Source organism: Ambystoma mexicanum, chromosome 11, assembly GCF_040938575.1.
Source record: "Ambystoma mexicanum isolate Mex_15411 chromosome 11, UKY_AmexF1_1, whole genome shotgun sequence".
NCBI lineage: Eukaryota > Metazoa > Chordata > Amphibia > Caudata > Ambystomatidae > Ambystoma > Ambystoma mexicanum.
In genome coordinates this window covers 990,556,914-990,579,580 of record NC_090934.1, presented here as the reverse complement: position 1 = coordinate 990,579,580, position 22,667 = coordinate 990,556,914, and the positions used below count along the sequence as shown (strand labels likewise).

General features: G+C 45.0%; 1 protein-coding gene across 1 annotated transcript in view; it reads left to right on the top strand.

Annotated features, from left to right (window-relative positions):
* CEMIP (cell migration inducing hyaluronidase 1) overlaps positions 1-22,667 on the top strand; it is an 867,705-nt gene that overhangs the window by 490,706 nt on the left and 354,332 nt on the right. The window contains exons 3-5 of the mRNA XM_069624168.1: positions 10,124-10,261; positions 11,798-11,936; positions 21,903-22,139. Coding sequence (XP_069480269.1) covers positions 10,124-10,261; positions 11,798-11,936; positions 21,903-22,139 — 514 coding nt within the window. The remainder of the gene's footprint in view (positions 1-10,123; positions 10,262-11,797; positions 11,937-21,902; positions 22,140-22,667) is intronic.

Sequence of the window (22,667 nt, the reverse complement as noted above, 5' to 3'; positions counted from 1 at the left end):
ACTTATCATTTTGTGAACACTTCTTTCTTTGGCATGAACATTCCCCCACACTTTTTGTAAATTAGCGGTTAGGATTGGCAATAGTTTTTTAGTATAGGCCCTTTTATTTTGACAAGACTTCACTAGGACTGCATAATTATTATTTGATGGTTGTAGCCTGCTCTCGTCTGTAGATTTAGGTTTAGATAGGCATTCTTCACCCCCCTGTGGAAGTTCAATAAACACCCTTGAACTGTGGTCACCTGTGTCTGTCTTACATCAATGCCATTCTGTCCTTACCGGGGCTGAGTGAATAAATACCAGCCACCAGCAAAACAGGCCTCAAATACAAGCGTCTTAACTGCAGGGTCGACACACAAAGAAAAAGGAAACGCGAGACTGTCTCCTTAGCAGCTCTACACATTGGTCACTTTTCAGAATCAGAACCCTCCCATGCACACATGAAAGCGGCCATGGGCAAAATACCCAACCTAAGCCACATGTGCAGCGATCTCTCAAAGGCTGGCGTAATTAAGTCCAAATCGCCTTTATAAACAACCTCCTGCACAAGTTCCTTGTATTCAAAGCCCAACTTTAGCTTAGAGGCATCAAGCAAGGGAGGATCCCGTGCTCTCTGCTTAGAAAGTTGCTTGAGCCTACTCTAGCTTGAAGCACAAGGGCTCTGTGGATTTTCCCAGAACTCGCTCACATTCAAGTTGGTCAATACATCTTTCACATGGACAATCCATTTAAAGCTTTTTCCTCACTCAAGTGACATGATACATAACAGTGCTTCCCTGCAATGCCCTAAACCTGGTTGGGACCACACTCTTACACAGAGGGATGCTGGCCTGCACGTAGTCTCTTCGCCTAGAGGAGTAGTACCATATTCTATGTGAACTAAAGCTGTCAGTGCACTTGCAGATAATGTCAGTAACTTCGTCATACATACATTTTCCCTAACGAGCATCTTCTCAACCTTCGCATACTCCCACAGTTCTGACCCATAAAGTGCTGCTGACAAAGCCCGCTTCTGGTATAATTCCAGTGCAGTAGATATAGCACCACTCCCGTGGCGGGTAAAGAAAGACAGAATTGCACTGCTAAACCCTTTCAACGTGGTGGCAGCCCTGTTGGCCTGGGCCACCCATCCTGGGCTTTCCTGGAATTTTACTCCAAGGTAATTGAAACTGTTGACCTGTTTTATGTAATTTATTCCTATAGCACGACACAAGAGCTTGGAGGCATGGGGGCCCTTAACAAGACAAACAAAAACAATCAACGAGCAAGAGAAGAATAGAATGCATCAGATCATGGGCAGAATATGTTTTTAGGACAACAAACCGGTGGAAGGGCATTCGATAGTACAGGGGCTGTATGTGGAAAAGACCCCCGCGAAACACAGGAAAGTTTGACGCGTGGAGTTACCAACAGACATGTATTGTTGGACCATAATGTTGTACGGGCTGGTAGACTAGTGAGACATTTGGCCAAATACTTAGGCCCTTGACCATAGATAAAACGATGGGTGATACATTGTACTCAAAATAGTGTACGATTGCGCACAGGGAGCCAATGTAGGGCTCTACGTGCAATAGACACATGGTCTGTTCTGAACAATACCTCCACTATGCGGCCCGCTTAATTCCGGATAACCTGGAACAGGGATAGATTCCCCCTTAGTGATGCCTAGCAGGAGACTGGCACAGTAATCCCATTTTGTACCAGTGATGGCACGTGCAACCATAGCACAATAGCTGGTATTCAAAAACAGTCATACTTGTGCAAGAAGCTTCAGGTGGTATGAGGAGCCAGCGACCAAACTATTCACCTGTGCTTTCATGGCTAGATTCTGATCCAAGATGACTCCCAGTCTTTTAAGTTTGGCTTGCGTATTAATTAAGCAGCCATCAATATCAAATTGATGGTAGTCTTGGCCTAGCTTCCGAATTTGGGGCGTAGCACCAACAACCATGAGTTCCATCTTGGAATTATTAAGTGCTAACTTGTTAGCCAACATCCGAGATAGGACCAAGCTGTAGGTAAGGTTAACAGAAGAGGAGTCTGCAGCGTAATTACCCGAAAGTGGCAGAAGGCGCTGCGTGTCATCAGCATAGTTTGCGTAAATTATGCCAGCAGAATCCAATTGATCGAATAATGAGAGCATAAAGATGTTAGATAATGTAGGTGACACACAAAACCCCTGAGGCACACCACACACGATGATAAACTCCTCTGCATTAGACTCCTGAAAGAAAATTGTAGCCCTGCGCTCAGATAGAAATGAAGGTACCCAGCCTGCCGCCGCAAGATCAAACGCTGCAGACGAATCAAGTAGCACCAACAGGGATGTGCTCTCCTTTTTAAAGATGTTAAAGATTTTAAGGTCTAGAAGAGTACACTCTCTACTATGGTCACATCGGAAGCCGGACTGTTTTTGTCCCAAAATGTTATATTGACACAGAAACTCTTCAATTTGTTGTTGTGCTACTTTATCTAATATCTTAAGTAGATAAGGGATGTTGGTAATTGGCCGGTAATTCCCTGGCACACTTGCATCCAAAATGAATTTTTTTAATCAGAGGGGAGATCCAAGCCCGTTTGATATTCGTGGGGACAGCACTTTTACTGAAAGAGGCATTTAAACATTTTGTGATCAACAGAGCAATTTGCCGACCACACTCCTTGATAGTAAGGGCAGGAAAGATATCTCCCTTACAATTCGTAGGTTAGGTTTTTGTTGCCTCAAGACATTATCCAGGTATTGCTTGCTAATGAGCTTAAAATCAAATTTCGGATGGTTCACATTAGAGCCTAGATGTGGGGAGGCCAGACGTGCTCCCTGTCCCAGCTCAGATTTAAGAGAGATGTAATTTTGAATTTTCTTCAGTTTGTCTATCATGGGGTTTTGAATGCATAGGTGCCAATTAGAGTTCTTCATGACCTGCGATGGAATAGGACAGGGGTACTCCAGTTCTTTGAGTATTTTAAATAGCTCCCTAGACCTGGACGCTGCCCCTGCAATCCTCTGGTCCTAAAAGCACTTTCTTGCTGTCAGTCTGGCCTTTTTGTGCACTTTAGCTGCATTAGCGTAGGTGGTTTTGTCTTCGACAGCCTGAGTTTTTTGGCTTTCTATTAGGTCACCCTCTATCATCAGCTTAATCGAAGTATGCTTCCTGGATTCAGGTATAGAAACCAGAGACTTGGTTTTATTCATATTCACAGTAAGTCCAAGGTCCTTACATTTCCTCCGAAAAACAGAGAGAGATTGCTTCAGACCCTGCGAGGAGGTCGCAATCAGAACTGCATCATCTGCATAAAACAGGACCAGAAGCTTACCTGAGGCCAACTTGGGGCTGTCCTGGCACCCACTTAGTTATGCGTCTATAAAGTTAGCTTAATTACGCTCTTACTTTCTTTGAAATTGAGATGTCTTAGTATTCGTTATTGCTTTTATTGTGTCCCAAAGTCTCACATATAATTTATAGTCCCATTTGCCCCTCATTTTCACATATCCTTTTCCAGTACTTCCAGTACTTGCTCCTGGCTTGTGACCAAACCATGAGCATTGTGCTGATGTGGTTCAGTCCTTGAGCCAGACTCTCTTTGCTTGATTTGGTTAAGTTCCTTCTGGAGCCCAGATCCACCCTTCCTCTTAGTAAGGGCTGCCTAAGAACTTCACAAATTGTCTTCAGCAAATCAAGATCACACGATTCTCCCTTTAAGGGAGCCAATCACAGTGGCCCAACCTTATTACATCATATCCTTTCATGTTTGTGCATCATTAATTCTCATTTCTTCACTCTCTGCTTACATTTTATGCCTGTCCATTCTCTAATTTGGCACCTTCTTGGAGCTCAGACTCTACCTATTCTTTCTAAACTTCCTTTATTCATCACACAAGTAGCCCGTATTTGCCTCTACCATTGCCATACATGCGGCGTGTAGGTTCCATACCTTGGGAAGTTGTCAGGAAAAATACCCTATTGTAGACATTGACAGCCCAAGCGAACCCCAGAAAAAGACTCTGAAGAAATGACACAATGCATGAGACAACCTATGCAATATACTCTTTCTGCGACACACACACTGCAGAAGACACACACTGAAACTGATGTCAAACAGTGGAGGAAGAGAAACACTTTGAGTGAAGAATCTAAAATATTTATTCAGTAGTAGAAATGTTCCATAAAAGTAGTGGAAGTGTGAACCTGGCGAGGGATGGGATAGGTGGGGGCAAGGTGCAACAAATGTGCCAAGTGGATACGGCTGGGGCAGGTTGACACGCCAGTGTGTGTCTAATGGGCAAAGGAAGGAGGTCTTCTGTATTCATCTTCATTTTTCCCTCTGTCGGTCAGTCACTTGGCACATTAATATATAAATCGCCTTTGTGAAATCCAACACCTCTACTTGCCACCTGAACAGATGCAGCTTCAACATGGCACTGAAACTAGAACATCCCGTGCTGTCATGGATAGAATTTGGTAATTTATTCCAAAGCCTGGGTCCCAAGACTGAAAGTCTTCTCTCTTCTGGTCTCACAGAGATGTAGGGATGAATAGTCTAGGATTCAACGTGTAGCAAAAGCTCCACCCTGGGATAGGCGGGCATGTCTAATTTGCATATGTAGTGTCATCAGTGACGTCACATCACAGAAAATAGCATCACAGAATGAGCCCTAATAATCGTTGGGATCATTGGAAGTTACATTGACAGAGGTTGCCAGATGTAAACCTAGAGACAAATAAGCAATGTGATGTCCATTGCACGAATGGTCAATGTTATTACGTATGAGGCAGTTTCACGAGTGAGGCTTTTTTGGGGTAGAGAACAGTGTGAGCTGAATCAGTTCTAGGGACTTTTAATTTTGTCAGATAATGTGCAGGTTGATGAAATGATTTGTCCAGGGCCACACGTCGGTTATGTGATGAAGCCAGGATTTGAGAGCTGTCTTCAAATCAGGCACTTGAACACTTTTCCTCCCAGCTGTAGTTGCTAGAAATGTGGTTTGTAACAGGTGTATTTGGAACTTTGGTTAAAAAAAAAAAAATACATCTAACTGTGGAAGGCAGTGCAAAAAAGTGGTTTTGTTTTGCTAAGTGAAGCAGTGTTGTTTTGAAGCTGTTTCAGGACTGCTTTTATTTTTATGGTTTATATATGTGTCCATAGTGTCCAAACTAGCACGATGCTTTTAATTCAGAAGCTAAATATGAAGATTATTTTGCTTATAAAAAGAAATGCATCTCCAAGGAGGTTGTGGTATAGATTGGGCCTGGGGCAGCCAGGGCAAAGTGCCTCTATCACAGGAGTGCCTTATAGTGCGGTAGATACAGAGCCCATTTAACTGTGACGTCTTGAGACAGTGACACTAAGCAATTTTGCAGGTTTGAAATGTTGACAAAATCAGCACAGTGCCAGGGTAAACAACCTCTCTCCAAGCCCCAGCCAACCACGTTTCTGCCTGCGTCTCTGGCAAATCATCATGACTCCTTTGCCCCCACCCCCAACCCAAATTGGAATTTCTACAATACTCTTCTTTATAAAGATGACTTACAAAAGTACACAAATCATGATCAACTCAATTACTTCTGGAATGTTAGGGTATTTTTCACCCCCTTCAATTGGGCTGTAGAGCTAAACATGGAACTGCGAGTGCTTAGTTCGATTTGCAAACCCACATGTTGGGCACTCTGGAGAAAGGTGGGTCGGGCTGCTGATTCTTTTAGACCTATCGGACACCTTCGACCTGCTGGTCTATGGGCGTCTCTTGAACACTCTAGACTTGATTGGGGATTGCTCAACGGAAGCGATTAATTGGATCCAGTCATTTCCGAGCAATAGACAGTGTCGTGTGTGCTGGGGCAATACCAGCTCAGAAATGGAACACATTGATTGTGGAATCCCACAAGGAGCCTGTTTGTCGCCAACATTGTTCAATCTGTATGTCCGACCTTTCTGCGATCTTTTAGCAACTGTGGAGTCACGCTTTACAAACTACGCTGACGACACTCAGCTTATGCTGGAGCTGAGTGGGTGCTATAGTACAGACTCAGCCAGATTGGACTATATCTATGCACTAATTGGGAATTGGATGGCCAAAAATTGGATTTGCTTAAATAGCCCGAAAACCGAGTTGCTAATTTTGGGCTCCATTCAAGCCAGAGCGAAACAGTCCAGAGTACAAAAGCCTGAATATTGATGTTATCCGCATAGACGTTGTTGAGAAGGTTAAAACACTTGGAATTTACCTACAGGCGTCTCTTGGATCTGCGGCTCAAGTTGATGGAGTGATTAACAACGCACAGTACCATCTATGGGTGCTAAAATACGTCAAACCTTCGTGTCACTCAAGAATCGAGAGACCTTAGGGCAATCATTATGTCACGCATTGATTATTGTAAGGCCCTCTCAGTTGGAACGGCCAAGAAATCCCTGAACAGGCTGCAAGTTCTCCAGAATGAGGCAGTTAGAATTGTTTGTGACATCTCTGATGCCAGGAAAAAGCTTCAATGGCTCACTGTGCCAAATAGAATAACATTTAAAACCCTTTCTCTGGCCAATCGATGTTTTTATGGATGTGCGCCTGGCTTCCTTAAGAAGCAAATGAACCCTACGCCCCATCTAGCTTACCTCGATCTAGCTCCAAAGGACAACTGGAGGTCCCAAGAGTTAAAAGAACAAAGGGCCTAGGGTGCCCCCCTTCCCTGTTCTTGCAACTCAAGCATGGACACCCTTGCCACAGCACTGCGATCAGAAAATCGCTTCCTGTCAGTTACTGACGATATTTTGTGTTGCCCTGTTGAAGCAAGTCCTCTGTGTCGGTGTGCACCCTGATGCCTGTAAACTTTGATGCATTATAAATACATTAAATAAAAAATAAATAAAACAAGAAAGTACTCCCTTATGGAAATATGGTCAGCAAATAGAACATGATTGTAGTGTCATGCCCAGGCCAGCTTGACTAGAAGGCTGCAAACACCAGAAAGAAACACAGTGCAAGGCCAACAGAAATGGCCTGTGAGTTTAGTAAATGTACTTTCAACGCGTAAAGACTCACTCACAACAAAAGGTTTTGTGGGAAAAGTTAACCTGTTTTTATTGTTTGACAAAGACTTGCTTCACACATAATGGGAGAAAAATGTGGCACGCAACAAAAAGATTGTCTAGAAAGAAGGCACGGATTTGGACAGCAAGCATGCGTTGTGTGTTCTTTTAGAATAACAAATTGGGTGATAAGTAGTAAAATATTTATACGGCACAGATGGAGAGGTATTTGTCTCGAGAGCGTCAAAGGTTGGCGTAAGATGACTGAGCAGTCTTGTTGGGGCAGGCAGAAGGATCAGTCGCCAGTCTGGAAGCAAAGCAGTCCCTCTACAATACAATCTGTTGTACTTGGGAAACACTTGGCATGGGGCCCTGGGCTACAGCACAGACTTCCCATGCCTAGGGCCGGCTCCGGCTGCCTGCAGTGTGGGAACGTCAATGAGGGTCATGGAGTCTGGTGTCAGCATTCAACTTGCTGTCAGAAGTGGGGAGCACTCAATCTAGTTTCAGCATTTGGGTACAGACAACCTAGTGGCAGCCAGTGGACCACTTACACTAGACCACTAAGATGAGTCTCAACAGAAGGAGCACTCATTAATGGCAGCAGTGGGATGACTCAGAGTGGTGTCAGCAGTGGAGAACAGTAGATCTAGTGACAGTGCTGGAGATCACTTGGGATGGTGTCAGCAGTAGAGACCAGTAGATCTAGTGACAGTGCTGGAGATCACTCTGTGTGGTGTCAGCAGTGGAGAACAGTAGATCTAGTGACAGTGCTGGAGATCACTTGGGATGGTGTCAGCAGTAGAGACCAGTAGATCTAGTGACAGTGCTGGAGATCACTCTGTGTGGTGTCAGCAGTGGAGACCAGTAGATCTAGTGACAGTGCTGGAGATCACTCGGGGTGGTGTCAGCAGTGGAGACCAGTAGATCTAGTGGCAGTGCTGGAGATCACTCGGGGTGGTGTCAGCAGTGGAGACCAGTAGATCTAGTGACAGTGCTGGAGATCACTTGGGATGGTGTCAGCAGTGGATACCAGTAGATCACTCTTTGTGGTGTCAGCAGTGGAGACCAGTAGATCTAGTGACAGTGCTGGAGATCACTCGGGGTGGTGTCAGCAGTAGAGACCAGTAGATCTAGGGACAGTGCTGGAGATCACTCTTTGTGGTGTCAGCAGTGGAGACCAGTAGATCTAGTGACAGTGCTGGAGATCACTCTGTGTGGTGTCAGCAGTGGAGACCAGTAGATCTAGTGACAGTGCTGGAGATCACTTGGGATGGTGTCAGCAGTGGATACCAGTAGATCACTCTTTGTGGTGTCAGCAGTGGAGACCAGTAGATCTAGTGACAGTGCTGGAGATCACTCGGGGTGGTGTCAGCAGTAGAGACCAGTAGATCTAGGGACAGTGCTGGAGATCACTCTTTGTGGTGTCAGCAGTGGAGACCAGTAGATCTAGTGACAGTGCTGGAGATCACTCTCTGTGGTGTCAGCAGTGGAGACCAGTAGATCTAGTGACAGTGCTGGAGATCACTTGGGATGGTGTCAGCAGTGGAGACCAGTAGATCTAGTGACAGTGCTGGAGATCACTCTTTGTGGTGTCAGCAGTGGAGACCAGTAGATCTAGTGACAGTGCTGGAGATCACTCGGGGTGGTGGCAGCAGTGGAGACCAGTAGATCTAGTGACAGTGCTGGAGATCACTTGGGATGGTGTCAGCAATGGAGACCAGTAGATCTAGTGACAGTGCTGGAGATCACTCTTTGTGGTGTCAGCAGTGGAGACCAGTAGATCTAGTGACAGTGCTGGAGATCACTCTTTGTGGTGCCAGCAGTGGAGACCAGTAGATCTAGTGACAGTGCTGGAGATCACTCGGGGTGGTGGCAGCAGTGGAGACCAGTAGATCTAGTGACAGTGCTGGAGATCACTCGGGGTGGTGGCAGCAGTGGAGAGTGCATAGACTGATGCCAGCAGTGCAGAGCTAGTTCAAGTACCGGATCTCTCAGGACGGGGTCAGCAGTGGAGATAGACCTAGTGTCAGTCGTAGAAATCCCTCAGGGTGGGGTCAGCAGTGGAGAGCGCCTAGACTGATGTCTTCCATGGGGAGCACTAGATCTAGTGTCGGTCCTGGAGATCATTCACAATGGTGTCAGCAGTGGAGAGCAGTAGATCTAGTGTCAATGCTGAAGGTCCTTCAGGGTAGTGTCAGCAGTGGAGAGTGCATGGACTGTCAGAAATGGAAAGCACTAGATCTAGTGTCAGAGATGGAGATCCCGTAGGGTAGTGTCATCAGTGGAAAGCACATAAGCTCATGTCAGCCATTGCGAGCACGAGATCTAGTGTCACTCCTGGAGATGACTCAGGGTGATGTCAGCATTGGGGACAGTAGATATGTTGTCAGTGAGGGATCTCACACAGGGTAGTGTAGTGTCAGCAGTGGAGAGTGCATAGACTGATGTCAGCCATGGAGAGCACTAGAGCTCGTGTCACTGCTGGAGATCACTCGGGGTGGTGTGAACAGTGGAGAGCACTAGATGTAATGTCCGTGGCAGTGATCCCTCGGGGTGGGGCCAGCAGTGGAGAACGCATAGATTAATATCAGGAGCTGCGCGCGCCGAATCTAATGTCAGTGGTGAGCATCACTCAGACTAATGGCAGCAGTGAGACACATTCCGACTGGAAACACTGAGTTCGAGCACTCAGCTCAGGGTCAGCGTTGGTGTTAACCAACCCTGTTCCCAGCATTAAAGAGCACCCACACGGGTGCCAAAAGAGCTCTGTATTGGCCTGGGGTCCACTTGAATGCTTCTCTGCTGTTATATAAATCTATATTTTGCTGCACCTCGCAATTAGTCTCCGTTTTAGAGTCGCATTGCACGCGGCATGCTGTCATGATTGTGAATCCAGGACTGGGAACAAGCTTAAACAGGTCTTCCCTTTGGGGATGGTTAAGTCTTCCTCGCCTTGCATGCATGGAATTAGACCGGGAGGGACTGAACCCCACTCTTGGGAGCATCATTTGTTCGGCCCTTTAGTGATAAGGAAACCCAATATTGATAGAACTATACCTCACCCAGTAACACCCTCCCTCCCTCTTTCTGTCTCCAGCCTGCCTCCACCAGAATCCGGACCTTCATCGCTGGCATCCTGGACACAACCAAGACCATCGTGTTCACATCGACCGTGGCAGGCAGCTCCTCCTGGCCTCGTCCGCCACCGTCCATGACATCCACATCACCAATGGAGGTAAGGGATCCATGCAAGGGAAGTGGATGCAGGAACGGCAGGTGCCACATGTATTGCATGGTGTGGGCTGAAGAAAGGCCCTGCAGCTGCCAAGGGCAGAGAGGGGTCACATGTGCCCCAGCCTTTCTGGTGGGGTGTTCCCCATTCATTCTAGAGGTGAATCCTTTCAATGGTACTTTTTGTTCATGAAATCTTAGAAGTCAATCCCCCCAAATAAATGTGCATGTTTACTACCTCAACTTCCCACTGGCTCTAGAGCAAGAGGAAATGTGCACACAGTGAATTAACCAAAGCCCTTGTGTGAGATCCGGAGGTGGGCACTTTTTCCATATGGAGTGACAGATGTATGGCTCAGCTGTGGGTGCATATTTGCAAAGGCACAGTCAAGCACGAGAACTTGCCCATTTATGCATGTGTTTACATTTGGGTGGCGATAAGGGGGTCTGGGGGTCAATGGCCACCGATTCCCGCATCCCTAAAGGATGAGCTCCCGTTGTAGTCCTACAGGGCTCTCCGCCACAGGGCCCGTTCCGGACTCCTAGGTGAGGCATGGGGCACAGGTGAAGAGGCGCTCGTGGCCAGCATGAACGCAGCAGCGCGACATTACACCTCCCACCTTGGAAAGGGATCAACATATCTCCTGAGTGTGGACCTTCTGGAGGTCACCTTTGGATGGTTCCATGTGTTAATATCCCTGCAAAAATATCGCCATACAAAGATATTGCCATATTTTGGATACCCCTGCAACCCCTGTATTATTTTAAAAGGAGCAAAGGGCACCCCTGCAACCCAGCGACCAAAAAACCCTGATATTATCCCCATTAAAAATATCGCACATGGCCGTTCCCGACGACCATACATACGGCAATATTTTTGGTGGGGGTAATATTACCTGATACCCTTTGGATGTATTGCTCCAGGGACCATGCACCAAGAGCGACTATCACCTGCACACCACTGCCCCAGACCATTATTATGCCGGAGCCTGGCACACACCAAGCTCTTGCACATTCCCGAAGTGCAAGAATGCACTTCGGAATGTGCAAGAGCTATTCCCGAATAGCTTCCATCACCTATTGTAGTTGGTTATTTATAAGGCACTTAATACCCAGAGACCCGGGGATCAAACCTGTGTTGCTCTGGGTCGTCTTATTTCCAAGACGAGCGCGGTGCCCCTGAGCTATCCTCCCGAGACCAATATCCTACAATGCACAAATACCCTTGTTAAGTAGGGACTTGCACACTGGGCGCTGGTTGCGTAATTTTGCTGCCCTGATCTGGGCAGCCAGCTTACTGGCCCCTTATAATGTGTAGGCTGTAGGGATCCTCAGTTTGGTGTGTTCACGCAGTGGAGTAACTTTGCTGAAAATGTTGGAGGGGGGGCATGACATCTAAATGCAAGGTGCCCCTGCCAAATGAGTGGGACAAAATGGTGTGCCACAACCGTTGGGGGGAGAAACACCCGTGTGCCCCCCCACTCCCCCTAGAATTTTGCCCATGACTTCATGCTGGGATCTCCTTTTTGTGCTGTCTTAGGGAGGCTTGTTATCGATGACTCAGAAGATCCAATCGTTCTACGCACGAGGCACATTCTGATTGAGAACGGCGGCGAGCTGCACATTGGGAGCAACGACTGCCCTTACCAGGGCCACTTCACCGTCAGCCTGTATGGAAGGTAAGGACACACGCTAACGCTACTCACTGGTGCAGCCGATCTCTAAGCCAGGCTTATGTTGTATGTGAACATACTGGGGCATACAATTGTCTCAGGCTCCAATGAAAAATTGGCCCACAGTTGCAAATGGCAATTAATTCCTTAGACTGTTTGAGTGGTACCCAAGGGGAGGTTCTTGATAGAATTTGATGCAAATTGTGCATTTTAAAGAATATTCAGAAACACTGGTCAAAACCACTAGTCGCATGGTGAAGTAACTCATCAAACTGGCCCACGTGGGGCAAAAAAGTGACCCACTTTGACCAAAAATAGCGGGCCACAATAGTATTTAGCATTTTTGGTTCGAGAATTGGCCTATTGCCCCATCGCCCCAGTGCGAGCCTACATGCTACACATGGGGTGACCTGCTGTTGTGGGTCAATATAGCCCCGAGGGTGTGTCTCTTTGGCACAGTCTTAATCATGATTAGTTTTCACAATCTATTCACACGAAGGCCCCACACAGTTTAGAAATTACAGTCAACAAAGGCTATGCAATGTGAACCATTCACAAACAAAGAAGGTCTTACAACATGAACCAATCTCAATGCCCAGGAGCACACAGTGGCATACATATTTTTTCAATGTATTTATTACTTTTGTTTGAATATTCAGCCTCTATGAAAAACAAATAAAGACACAATACAAATCATACAATATACACATATCTATTAATAAGTGACAATACGAAACATAAAATAAACGTCCCAGAGTAAGTTAACAAGGAAACACTTTTACATAGCATATGCCAATTAGAAAGGGGGAAATAACAGTATATTACATAACAATCTTACACAATTATTTTATTTATTTATTTATTTTTATTTATGCATTACATACGTGTGTTTGCATATTCAGCCTCTTAGAAAAACAAATAAAGGCACAATACAAATTACACAATATACAAATACCATATTAATTATAATAAGTGACAATACGAAACATAAAATAAACTTCCCACAGTAAGTTAACAAGGAAACACGTTTACATAGCATATGCAAATTAGAAAGGGGGAAATAACATTATAAAACAATCTTACACAATTATTTGATTTATTTTTATTTATTTATGCATATATATATAGCACACATAACCCAAAGGAATCTAGGCGCAGTTATTGAGAGTACATTGAGGTTACAGCAGGAACAGACGTTGCATTACGATTACAAAGCAAAGCAGAGTAGGTAGCTGCCATTTCAGTATGTACATTTACATTTACATCATAATTACAGAGGAGGGCAACGGACATGCAATGCTGCACAAAACCCGTAATTTGCATTTTAGTGTTATACCTTCAGTCAGCAATCCAATCTACATTTTCACACATATCGCCTCCATATTGCATATGAAAAACAGCCCAGCACAGCTCTGTTAAAACAGGGAATTCAGTGGGTCGCATAAGCATAATCCCAGCAGCCAGTCTCGAACCCCAGAGCAATTGCCTACTCTTACACAGCAGGCGGAAAAGGCAGAATGTGTTACTGCGCAGCCACAGGCACAAAAGTAGCCGTTCAGACACTCCAGCATCTCCTATACCAAAATCGACGTAACTGCTATTTTTTAAAAGCTGCTTCCGTTAGCGTTCGGAATCTATCTTACTTTTACCAAAGCATATTATACTAAACACAATCTCTCTCTATATAAAGCAGAAAATCTGTTTGCTTTTTCCTTATAAAATTCCACGCCGTTCCACGAATCTGCATTAAATTTGGCATAGTTACCTGTTGGGACCCTCCGGACATTACTGGCTACATGACATTTAGACACCCCACCCCCTTTCCTGGATTTCAGCCCCTTCCCACTTGAGACGGTTGCCTGAAATTGGCGAAACATTCATGTAGTCATAGAAGGACGGAACAAAGCTCATTTTAAACATCTCAGCGCAAGGAACAAAATCCAAAGGCTTGAAAACCACGTTTCAAGGCCTTAGGATGAACCCTTTCCGAGACATTTGCACCGCAATGCACTGCACCGTGCCAGGGTGAGGCGACAGGTGACGAGAGTGCACAGAAAGTCCCAGTATAATGCATCACGGCAACTCCCGCCTCCCCTACGTGTCTGCTCCGGGGTATGTCAGTCAGCCACACACACCCATTCTCAGTGCAGTTTACTTCAGAATGCAAAGCACATCACGCGATAAGCGACTCGGAACGGCGACCTACAGGATCATTGATTTTCAGCAATTGATTAGAGTGTTATAATGTCGGTCTACAGAACCTGTGCCGGAGTACGGGTACTTTTTGTTTGCTAGTAAATAATAATCACCACATTTCTTAATGTCACTCAGCTCACCAATGCTCTTAAGAGTCTCCAAGCCCCCCTTTCTTCGCATTTACAGACGGAAACGGTCAGGTCCAAATGGAGGATAACGCTGGGATAAACTCTACCAAAGCCTTCTCTAAACAAGCATTGCCAAAGCCAACAGTTTGGGCTTTTGCATAGGTATGGGATAGCCATTTACTAGGCCCTCATATAATGGTACTTCCTGGCCAGAAGATCTCAACAGCTGGAAAATACACTGATTACCTGCCCATATGATGGCAGTACCTGGCAAATGTTTATCCAACACCTCAAGCCAAAACTGTTGGCTTTGTCGTAGCTTTTTCTTTTTTTTTTTTAACAGGACTTCAGATCACAGAAGAGATATAAATCAAGTAGCTGGAGGCACACTTGGTTAGGTATTTTTTTGTATAACACCAGTAGCCATTTACAGCTTCAATTAAGCCATACACTCTCAGGAGGCTGCTTACAAATAACTCTAGGAGGCCAAAGTCTGATGTTACTGCTTGGAGGGACAGTCAGTGGGTGGGAATGACCATAGAAATGTGCAGGTCCATGGCCAGTCAGTGGGTGGGTAAATAACCAAACAACACCCACAAGCTGTGTGTTCTCCTCACATGCCATCTCCTTCCTACCTGAACGCCAATGCAATAGTCCAACTCCAGACCTCATGTACTGGATCTATTTCAGATTTTCAGGATACCCCTCATTAATATTCATGAGATACATTTGCATATAATGATTCTAAACGTATGCACATTTTTGCTCATGAATATTAATGGGGGATATCCTAAAAACAGTCAGGTTTTCGGCCCTCAAGGACTGGAGTTGGACAACCTGACTTGATAGATCACATTAAATAGATTCCTGAAAACAAAAACGGTGGCCTTTAAATATACCCAGTATTTCTATGTCCAGCCAAAGTCAAAGTATCAGCACAGAACTCATTTGCTTGTAATATTGGCCCAATCTCTGCCCCAATGATGCAGCTCAATGTTACCTGTGCTAATCCCAACACCATCTTCCGGACCCATCCTTCGAATAGAGCAACATTTGCCCTAAAATCATCACCCATGCAGCAACATAAGGAGCAACATAAGCTCTTATGACTCGTTGAATAGAAGGCTCTGATGGTATGATATATGACATATTTATAACGCGCCTGTACACTAGTGTTTGCTGCCTGTGGAGTCGAACAATGGCATGCACAACCAGAGCTGCTCTATTCATACTTCTTTACTATGGGGCCCCAAACTCATTTTCGAGGTAAACCACACCCCCAAAAACTTGTATTTTGGGTCTATGTCTAAATTACTTTTATTGAATCTCCAAACAAAGCGCTTTCCTTTTTGCTTCCTTAAATCAACAAATTTGTCTTTATCAGTGCTCATACTAAAATGGTTGACAAGGAAAGCCGCGGGAGAGCCAAGGGGTCACCATGGAAATAAATCCCACACCAAGATACTATCCAGCTGTGGACACCTTGCCCACCCTAGGAGGAAGTGAGTGTGACCTTGCCATGCATGCCTGTACATCTGTAATAAAAAAAGAATAGAGGGGCCAAATACCTTTTCTGCTAACAATGTGTTTAGTCCAATAGTCAACATGTCCTAGTCTTACCCCTCCTACATATTTTCATGCATTCGAATAATTGGTACCACCACCTTGTCCGGCGTGTCCAAATGTTTTACTTTTGTCCATGCGATGACCAGCCATCTTGGTTTTGCCGGACTGTTATAAGAGTTCAGTTAAAGGCAATCACCACAATCCTTGGGTTGGCTCAAACCACTACCTTTCCTTTTACAGCCATACGCACTAACCAATGGTGCCACAGAGACTGCTTGGGCACTCCTTCACTATGCTTGGAGTCACAGCTAAAACCTCAGAGTTTCAATACCACTGGCCGCCATACATGCCAACCGTCCCGATTTAGGCAGGAGACTCCTAATTTTTCGGTGAAAAATATTGCTCTTTTTCACATTCTCCCGCCCAAAGATAATTCTAGCCCCCATACATTCCTACAGGAAAATGTATATCTTCCAATTTCTCTGATGAAATCTCCCTACCAGGTGCGTCAGAATGTTGGCATTTATGCCGGCCGCCCTCCCACCTGGCCCCTCTCGGCCCACCTCCTACACTTTTCCATCTATTTATTTTTACAATCTGGGCACCTTAGCAAAGTACCTCCCGCTCCACATGATCAAATGCTACCGGGAAAGCCATTACACAGTAAAATAAGTTCTATCCTCTTGCCATGTACGTCAATGCAACAAATGGAAGAGTGGAGCAATGATCATAATTTCCTCCCTCTCTCTATAAAATGCAAATTCTTAAGTGATTAACTCAGAAAAAAAGTGCTCAGTCTTCCTGATAGTTCAGCAGTAGCTTGCAAAATATTTTTGGGATGCATTCAACAGGCCAGTTATTTTAGTCGCGCAGGGTGTGTCTCTATCATGTCTTATGTTTTCTCCCTCGTTTCCCCCCCCCCTTTTTTGTCTTGTGGCACCTTGAAACACCATTTGTTGTGTAGGCGCTTTGCAAAGATCCAATAAATAAAAATAAATTATACAATGATATCAAAATGTGACCCCTACATCATGGGGAGGGGGGGATACACTAGCGCCTAGACGCCTCTGGGCTAAGTACACTCATATAAATGCCAAAACTAAATAAATAAATAATTACTTAGGAAAAATCATAAAACAAAAGAGGCCACGACCAATCAGGGTCCAACATAAATGACTTAAAGGATCCCCTATCCAGTTCTGGGGGACGGATGCTTTAGCTTTAGTTATTGCCTTACAAATCTCTTGAACGCTTTTCGGAAATCAGGAATGGCCCTCATGGACACAGATGATATCACCAAATCTGTTTGAACTGCACCTAAACTGACATTTGCTTTATAGAATTTACCCAAACAACCATGCCAGCAGGGACGTCATGTGACCAAAATGCCTGGGGTAGCGGAAGTGACATCAAACGACCCTTGACTTCTCATGACATCCCGGGAACTGATGTCATTTGACCCCACCACAAAGTGACATCACAGGAAGCGATGGAACATTACTTTTCACCCCTTGATAAGACAGGAAGTGGCATCACATAGCATTGTTCCTAAGTACACTACGAAATATATGGTTACGATATCATTGTAATGTCATATACATTTCATACAAGAATGGATCACCATATGTGTCATTAATATCAGTGTGTATAGGCCCATATTACCAAATTACTGTGAATTCAATCAGATGTCTAAGGCCAAATGATAATGATGTGTTATTATATAGCACTTAGGCTTAAGCACTTTATGTAGAACAAATATACATGCAATATCACCCACCCTGTGTTGGAAGGGGAGGAAGGATAGCTCAGGAACAACGTGTTATTCTTGTAATCAAGACAATGCAGCACAACACAGGTTCGAATCCGATTCCCCCCTTAGAAACCACTCACTGGCATTAAGCGCATTATAAAAGAACAATTATAATTACTAATGTATCAACCTCAGATGGATGAAAGGCTGAGTTCGCATTGCCGAGATTCAAACCTGCAGATCACACGCACATCGAAACAGTGTGCGCTCAACCCACTGAGCTATTTTACCGGCTATAGCTATCTTACCGGTTTTAGTAAAATGAGCAATTACATGTCTGAATGTTCTCAAAGTCCGAATGGACACCGGGATGGAATGTCTTGCGATGATCGTAACAGAGACAATGACAGAAAAAAACATGCTTTAACTGCAACATGCGAAAAGCAAAATACATAGTCCGAAATGGATGCTTATTCTACTCTAAATACTGTTTGGCAGGTTTTTGAAGAGGCCTGAACAAAAAAGCCGGCCACTCCAGAAATAAAGAGCTGCATGGCGCTGGCCAAAGCCCAAGAGCTTCCATTAAAAAAATTCCAATTGAGCGGGCAATCCAAATGGGCAAGACCACAATTCACATCCTTAGAATGTTCATGGGGCCTTTTGAAGCCATTAAATTGAACAGCTGCTCCTCAGAATTGCATTTGTGGAAACAAAGTTTGTGTGAATAATTATGGATTTGCCTCAGAGGCTAGCGGCAAGAGTGGTTGGGAAATTTTCGAACACTTGCAGGGCCTTCCTGGTGGGTTTTGTAGAGGCAAAAAACAAAGAGGTGATGGCTGGAAGGTTTACAATGAATCTTAACCTCTGACATTGCTCTGAGCAAACCTCCAGACCATCGTTCTTCGCCTGCCAAGCCATTACAGAAGGGGAAAGACCATATGCAAATCAGGTTTGTTCCCACCCCAAAAGGGGAAGTCCATCCCGAACTGCTAGGTCACATCCCTTCTGCACGAGACCACAAGCATCCCCAAACATGTTTCACCCTTGTTGGGCCTCATCAGTGAGGAGTAGTTTGGGTCTCTAGGCCCAGCAGGCACGGGACCCACGTCTGGGCATACCCGTCCCACTCGGGGTGACAAAGCAAAAAACTAAGAGATGATGGCTGGAAGGTTTAGAATGAATCTTAACCTCTGCCAGTGGTTAAGATTCATTCTAAACCTTCCAGCCATCACCTCTTTGTTTTGGGTTTTACAGAGGCAGCAGCTAAGATAAAGGTCCTGCCCATGGCTGCAAAATGACCTGTTTCTCTTCACTGAGGAGCCTGCGTGGAATTCCTCCTCCAATCCTTGGGACCATACAAAAATAAAGGATGAAAACATTTCAAAACCCAAAATACTGAATTTCGGTATCCCCATATACATGCAGTAAAATGGGTAAACAACAAAAATAACAATTCGGTATTTTGTGGTTCGAAATTTCATTTTCGAAATAATTACACAGATCCCCAAACTTTCAGGATCTTAGTGGGGACAAAGTGATGTTCCTGCCCCTGTTGCTCGAGGAACAGGGGCAGTTGCCGCCATGTACTCGGCACCCAGGTAAGGGTTGGAAGAGACACGAGCATGTACCAGAGCAACGAGTTGGCAACAGGAGCTCGGAGTAAGGGGGTCTGTAGGGTTGCAGTGCTTAGAGGCATTGAGGAGGATTCCTGATGAATGAGATCATTGTGAAGGTGTGCAGAGAGTAGTCCGAAGAGGGGCTTGAGTGTCAGCAAGAGGTTCCCCACATCACGGCTAGGAAATCCCCTTGCCAAACCGGCCGACGTGCTAGGGACAAGCAGGAGACGATGGATTTAAGTTTGGTGACCTCTCGCCTCACTCATACTAGTGTCCCGCCTTCGATGTGACAACAAATGACCACTGGAACTGGACTACACCATGTAGGTAAAAGAAGAGAATACCTTTGTTTGCAGATATGTGAGAAAGAAGTGCATGGGACACTTAAACACCTCAAAATATAAGAGATTGAAACACCCCAAGGAGTGCTAGGAAGGGCACCTGACATTTTGGACTGTTGAATCCCAAGACTTTTCTTTTGATATGTTTGTGTGGAGTCCAAGGAGAAACAATGCTGCTATTGTGTTCTAAGTGTAGGCCCTTTTTGTTGTGTTGTTCAAAATAAACCATCTTGAAGTCTTACACTTGGGTCCATGTGTTTCATTGATCCCCTTTCGGCTTCCTGACCAGCATGCAGTCAATTGCCCTTATGAGGCTGCTCGTGTCATATGCCAGCCAAAATCGGTTGACTTTCCAATGCTTATTTCAGTCGACAGGACATTTAGGTTAAAGGTCGCTGCACTACTCTGTTCCGAAAACAGCAAAAGGACCCTTAAAATGGGAACAATTCCCTTCAAAACCTCAAGTGAGAGTATTTTTGGTAGATAGGCATATTTTATCATTTATCCCATAAGAAGGATTTCCGAGATATTGCTCTTCCTTCAAATATCTGTTTAACGACAGCACACTGAAGACACTGAAGACACTGACAAGACACTGACAATACACCTAAATGCAATACTTTAATTCCTGAGCAGGAGGGTTTGCTAGAGCTGGGGCATAACAAGGATAATCCTGCACATATTAAGGTGACCCAACAGTATCAATAGAAACCACTCTGACCAATCATTGTATGAAATGATTGTCCATGTAAGAACGTGTGGCCAACTATGAACATCTTTCATCTTGTCTGGTGCATATAAGAAAGGGAAGTTCTCTCCATTTGGTGGTTGCTTTCTGGATCATATGCGGTTAATACCAATCTGGTCGAAAGCTCAGGAATAAGCCTTCTCCAGAAATTAGACACTAATGAAAAATCATGATAGGATGCAAGACACCCTGAGCAATGTACTGAGCTCCAAGTGTCTGCTTACATCCAGATGAATACTCATCTTGGTAAATAGGTTTACCACTGGTCATGTCAACATACCGCCATCAGATGGAGGCAGTGTGGCAATGTGGACATGTGCATTATTATGAGAACCTCGACAGCCTAGCCAGTCTCTTGGGAACCAGAACGTCCATGCACAACAAACCACAAGCCATCTGAACTACAATTAAGTTTAGAGAATTGTGGAACTGTCCCCCCCCCACCCAACGCAAGAGCGATATGTGGCGCGCCCCATCGGATTGGATGGTCACTTCACCTGGAGCTAAAGAGGGAAATATAAAATGAGGAATTATCCCGGGAAGTTGGAGAACAAACGCAACCCTCTACTTTTCCCCCAAACTTGCTATTGTACCTATGATACAGGAGAAGGTACATCAATTGGTGGAACTCTTCCCGTGCTCTGTGAACATTCCAGAAAGGTCTGTTTTGTGACAGTACTGGAGCAGAAGGAAGGCAAGACGTTAAAGGAATAAAACAAAACAAAGTCTAAATACCTACAAGAGTAGAAAGCCAGCTCTTCCTGATGTGATGGCTACAAGAAGTAACACTGCTGCGAGACAGCATTGCTCTGTGTCTCCTTTCCTCCTTTGGATCCTATCCGCTCGGATCCAATGTCATCCCGTAACATGCTACCTGCTGCCGTTGGATCAGCCGAAAGGACCCGTCAGGTCGTGGAGCTTCAAGCTACTGCGCCGTCTATGCTATTGTTCCGAGGCATCTCCGGCTATAGGTTCCCCTCCACCTCATATGCAGGGTAATAAGTACATGTGGGGCAATCCGTCGGTACAGGAGCTAACAATTTTTGACTAGAACCTTTATGGAAGTTTAATGGTTTTCATCAGTAACGAATAGGTACTGGTGATGTGTGCGGCCATTACAAAGTCACAGGCTACTGAAGATTGTATTTCTTTGAGAACTGTAGGTCAACAAAAATAGTATAGCATGAACTATTGACTCTTATCACCACAATTATACACAGCTTTGGGTTTTTCATAAACCTAATGTTAAAATGGAACTGATAAGCAGTAAATTTGATGGCAGTTATGGACCGCCGGGGTATTCCATGCTGCTCTTTTCCTATTTGATCCTTTTCTAGTGGCACCTGGATTTACCCATGATACATGAGTTCTTTTGTTCTGTTATCCCGGTCTCACGCCCTTCCATATTCCATGTGCTATGTGGTCCTAACCCTTCTGCTCTCCGGGATGTGTTTTCTTCTTCATCATGAATGGAGACCTGTTGATTTGCATTCATCTTGCTCTCACTCACTGCAGATCAGTGTTTTGTGTCATCGTCGTTCTCCCCAATACAGTCCTAGAGATTGATAATATTATTGATGCCCGATAGTTTGATGATTGATCTTTCTCCTCTTCTCCTTTCCACTAGGTATGGCGACATTGGGGCAATCCATGACTACTTTGGCCAAAAGTACATTGGCGTTGGAAGAGGAGGAACGCTGGAGATTCACGGAGAGAAAAAGCTGTCATGGACTTTTCTGAATAAAACCCTGCACGCCGGTGGACTGAGCGAAGGTGGTTACTACTTTCAGAAGGGTTGGGGTCACCGTGGGATAATTGTCCACGTTATCGATCCAGAGACTGGGGACGTTGTTCATTCAGACAGGTGAGTGCATGAAGGCTATTTTTATATAATGTCGTCTTCTGGTTTGTCATGTCTTCACAACCTTTTTAGAAATGACGCACACCTTTCTGTTTTCCATTTTGGATGCTTCTAGCTATAAAGGGTAAACTAAGGCCTGCAACCTCCCTGGAATCTCCATTTTAAGTGGGGTGTTTCAGGAGATCAAAGTTATCTGTAAAGGTGTTACGTGGTGTAAGACTCAGTATATCACAATAGTGGGCGTGGGTGTTCACTAAAGATATGTGTAGGATGACCTCTTTTGACCACACATTAGTGCCCTTTTCAGAATTTGTTTCGGTTCAGTCCTAGACAGAGTTGCACCGTAAAAAACAGTCTCCAAAGGAGCAATTCGGCAGAGAGAAGAGAAGCAGTCACCAATGGGGACATTGAGAATCAGCTGTCATAACAGCTACTCAAGCGAGTTTTATATTTCTCGGGAGGATAGCTCAGGGGCAACGTGCTCGCCTTGGAAGCAAGATGATGCGGAGCAACACAGGTTCGATTCCTGGG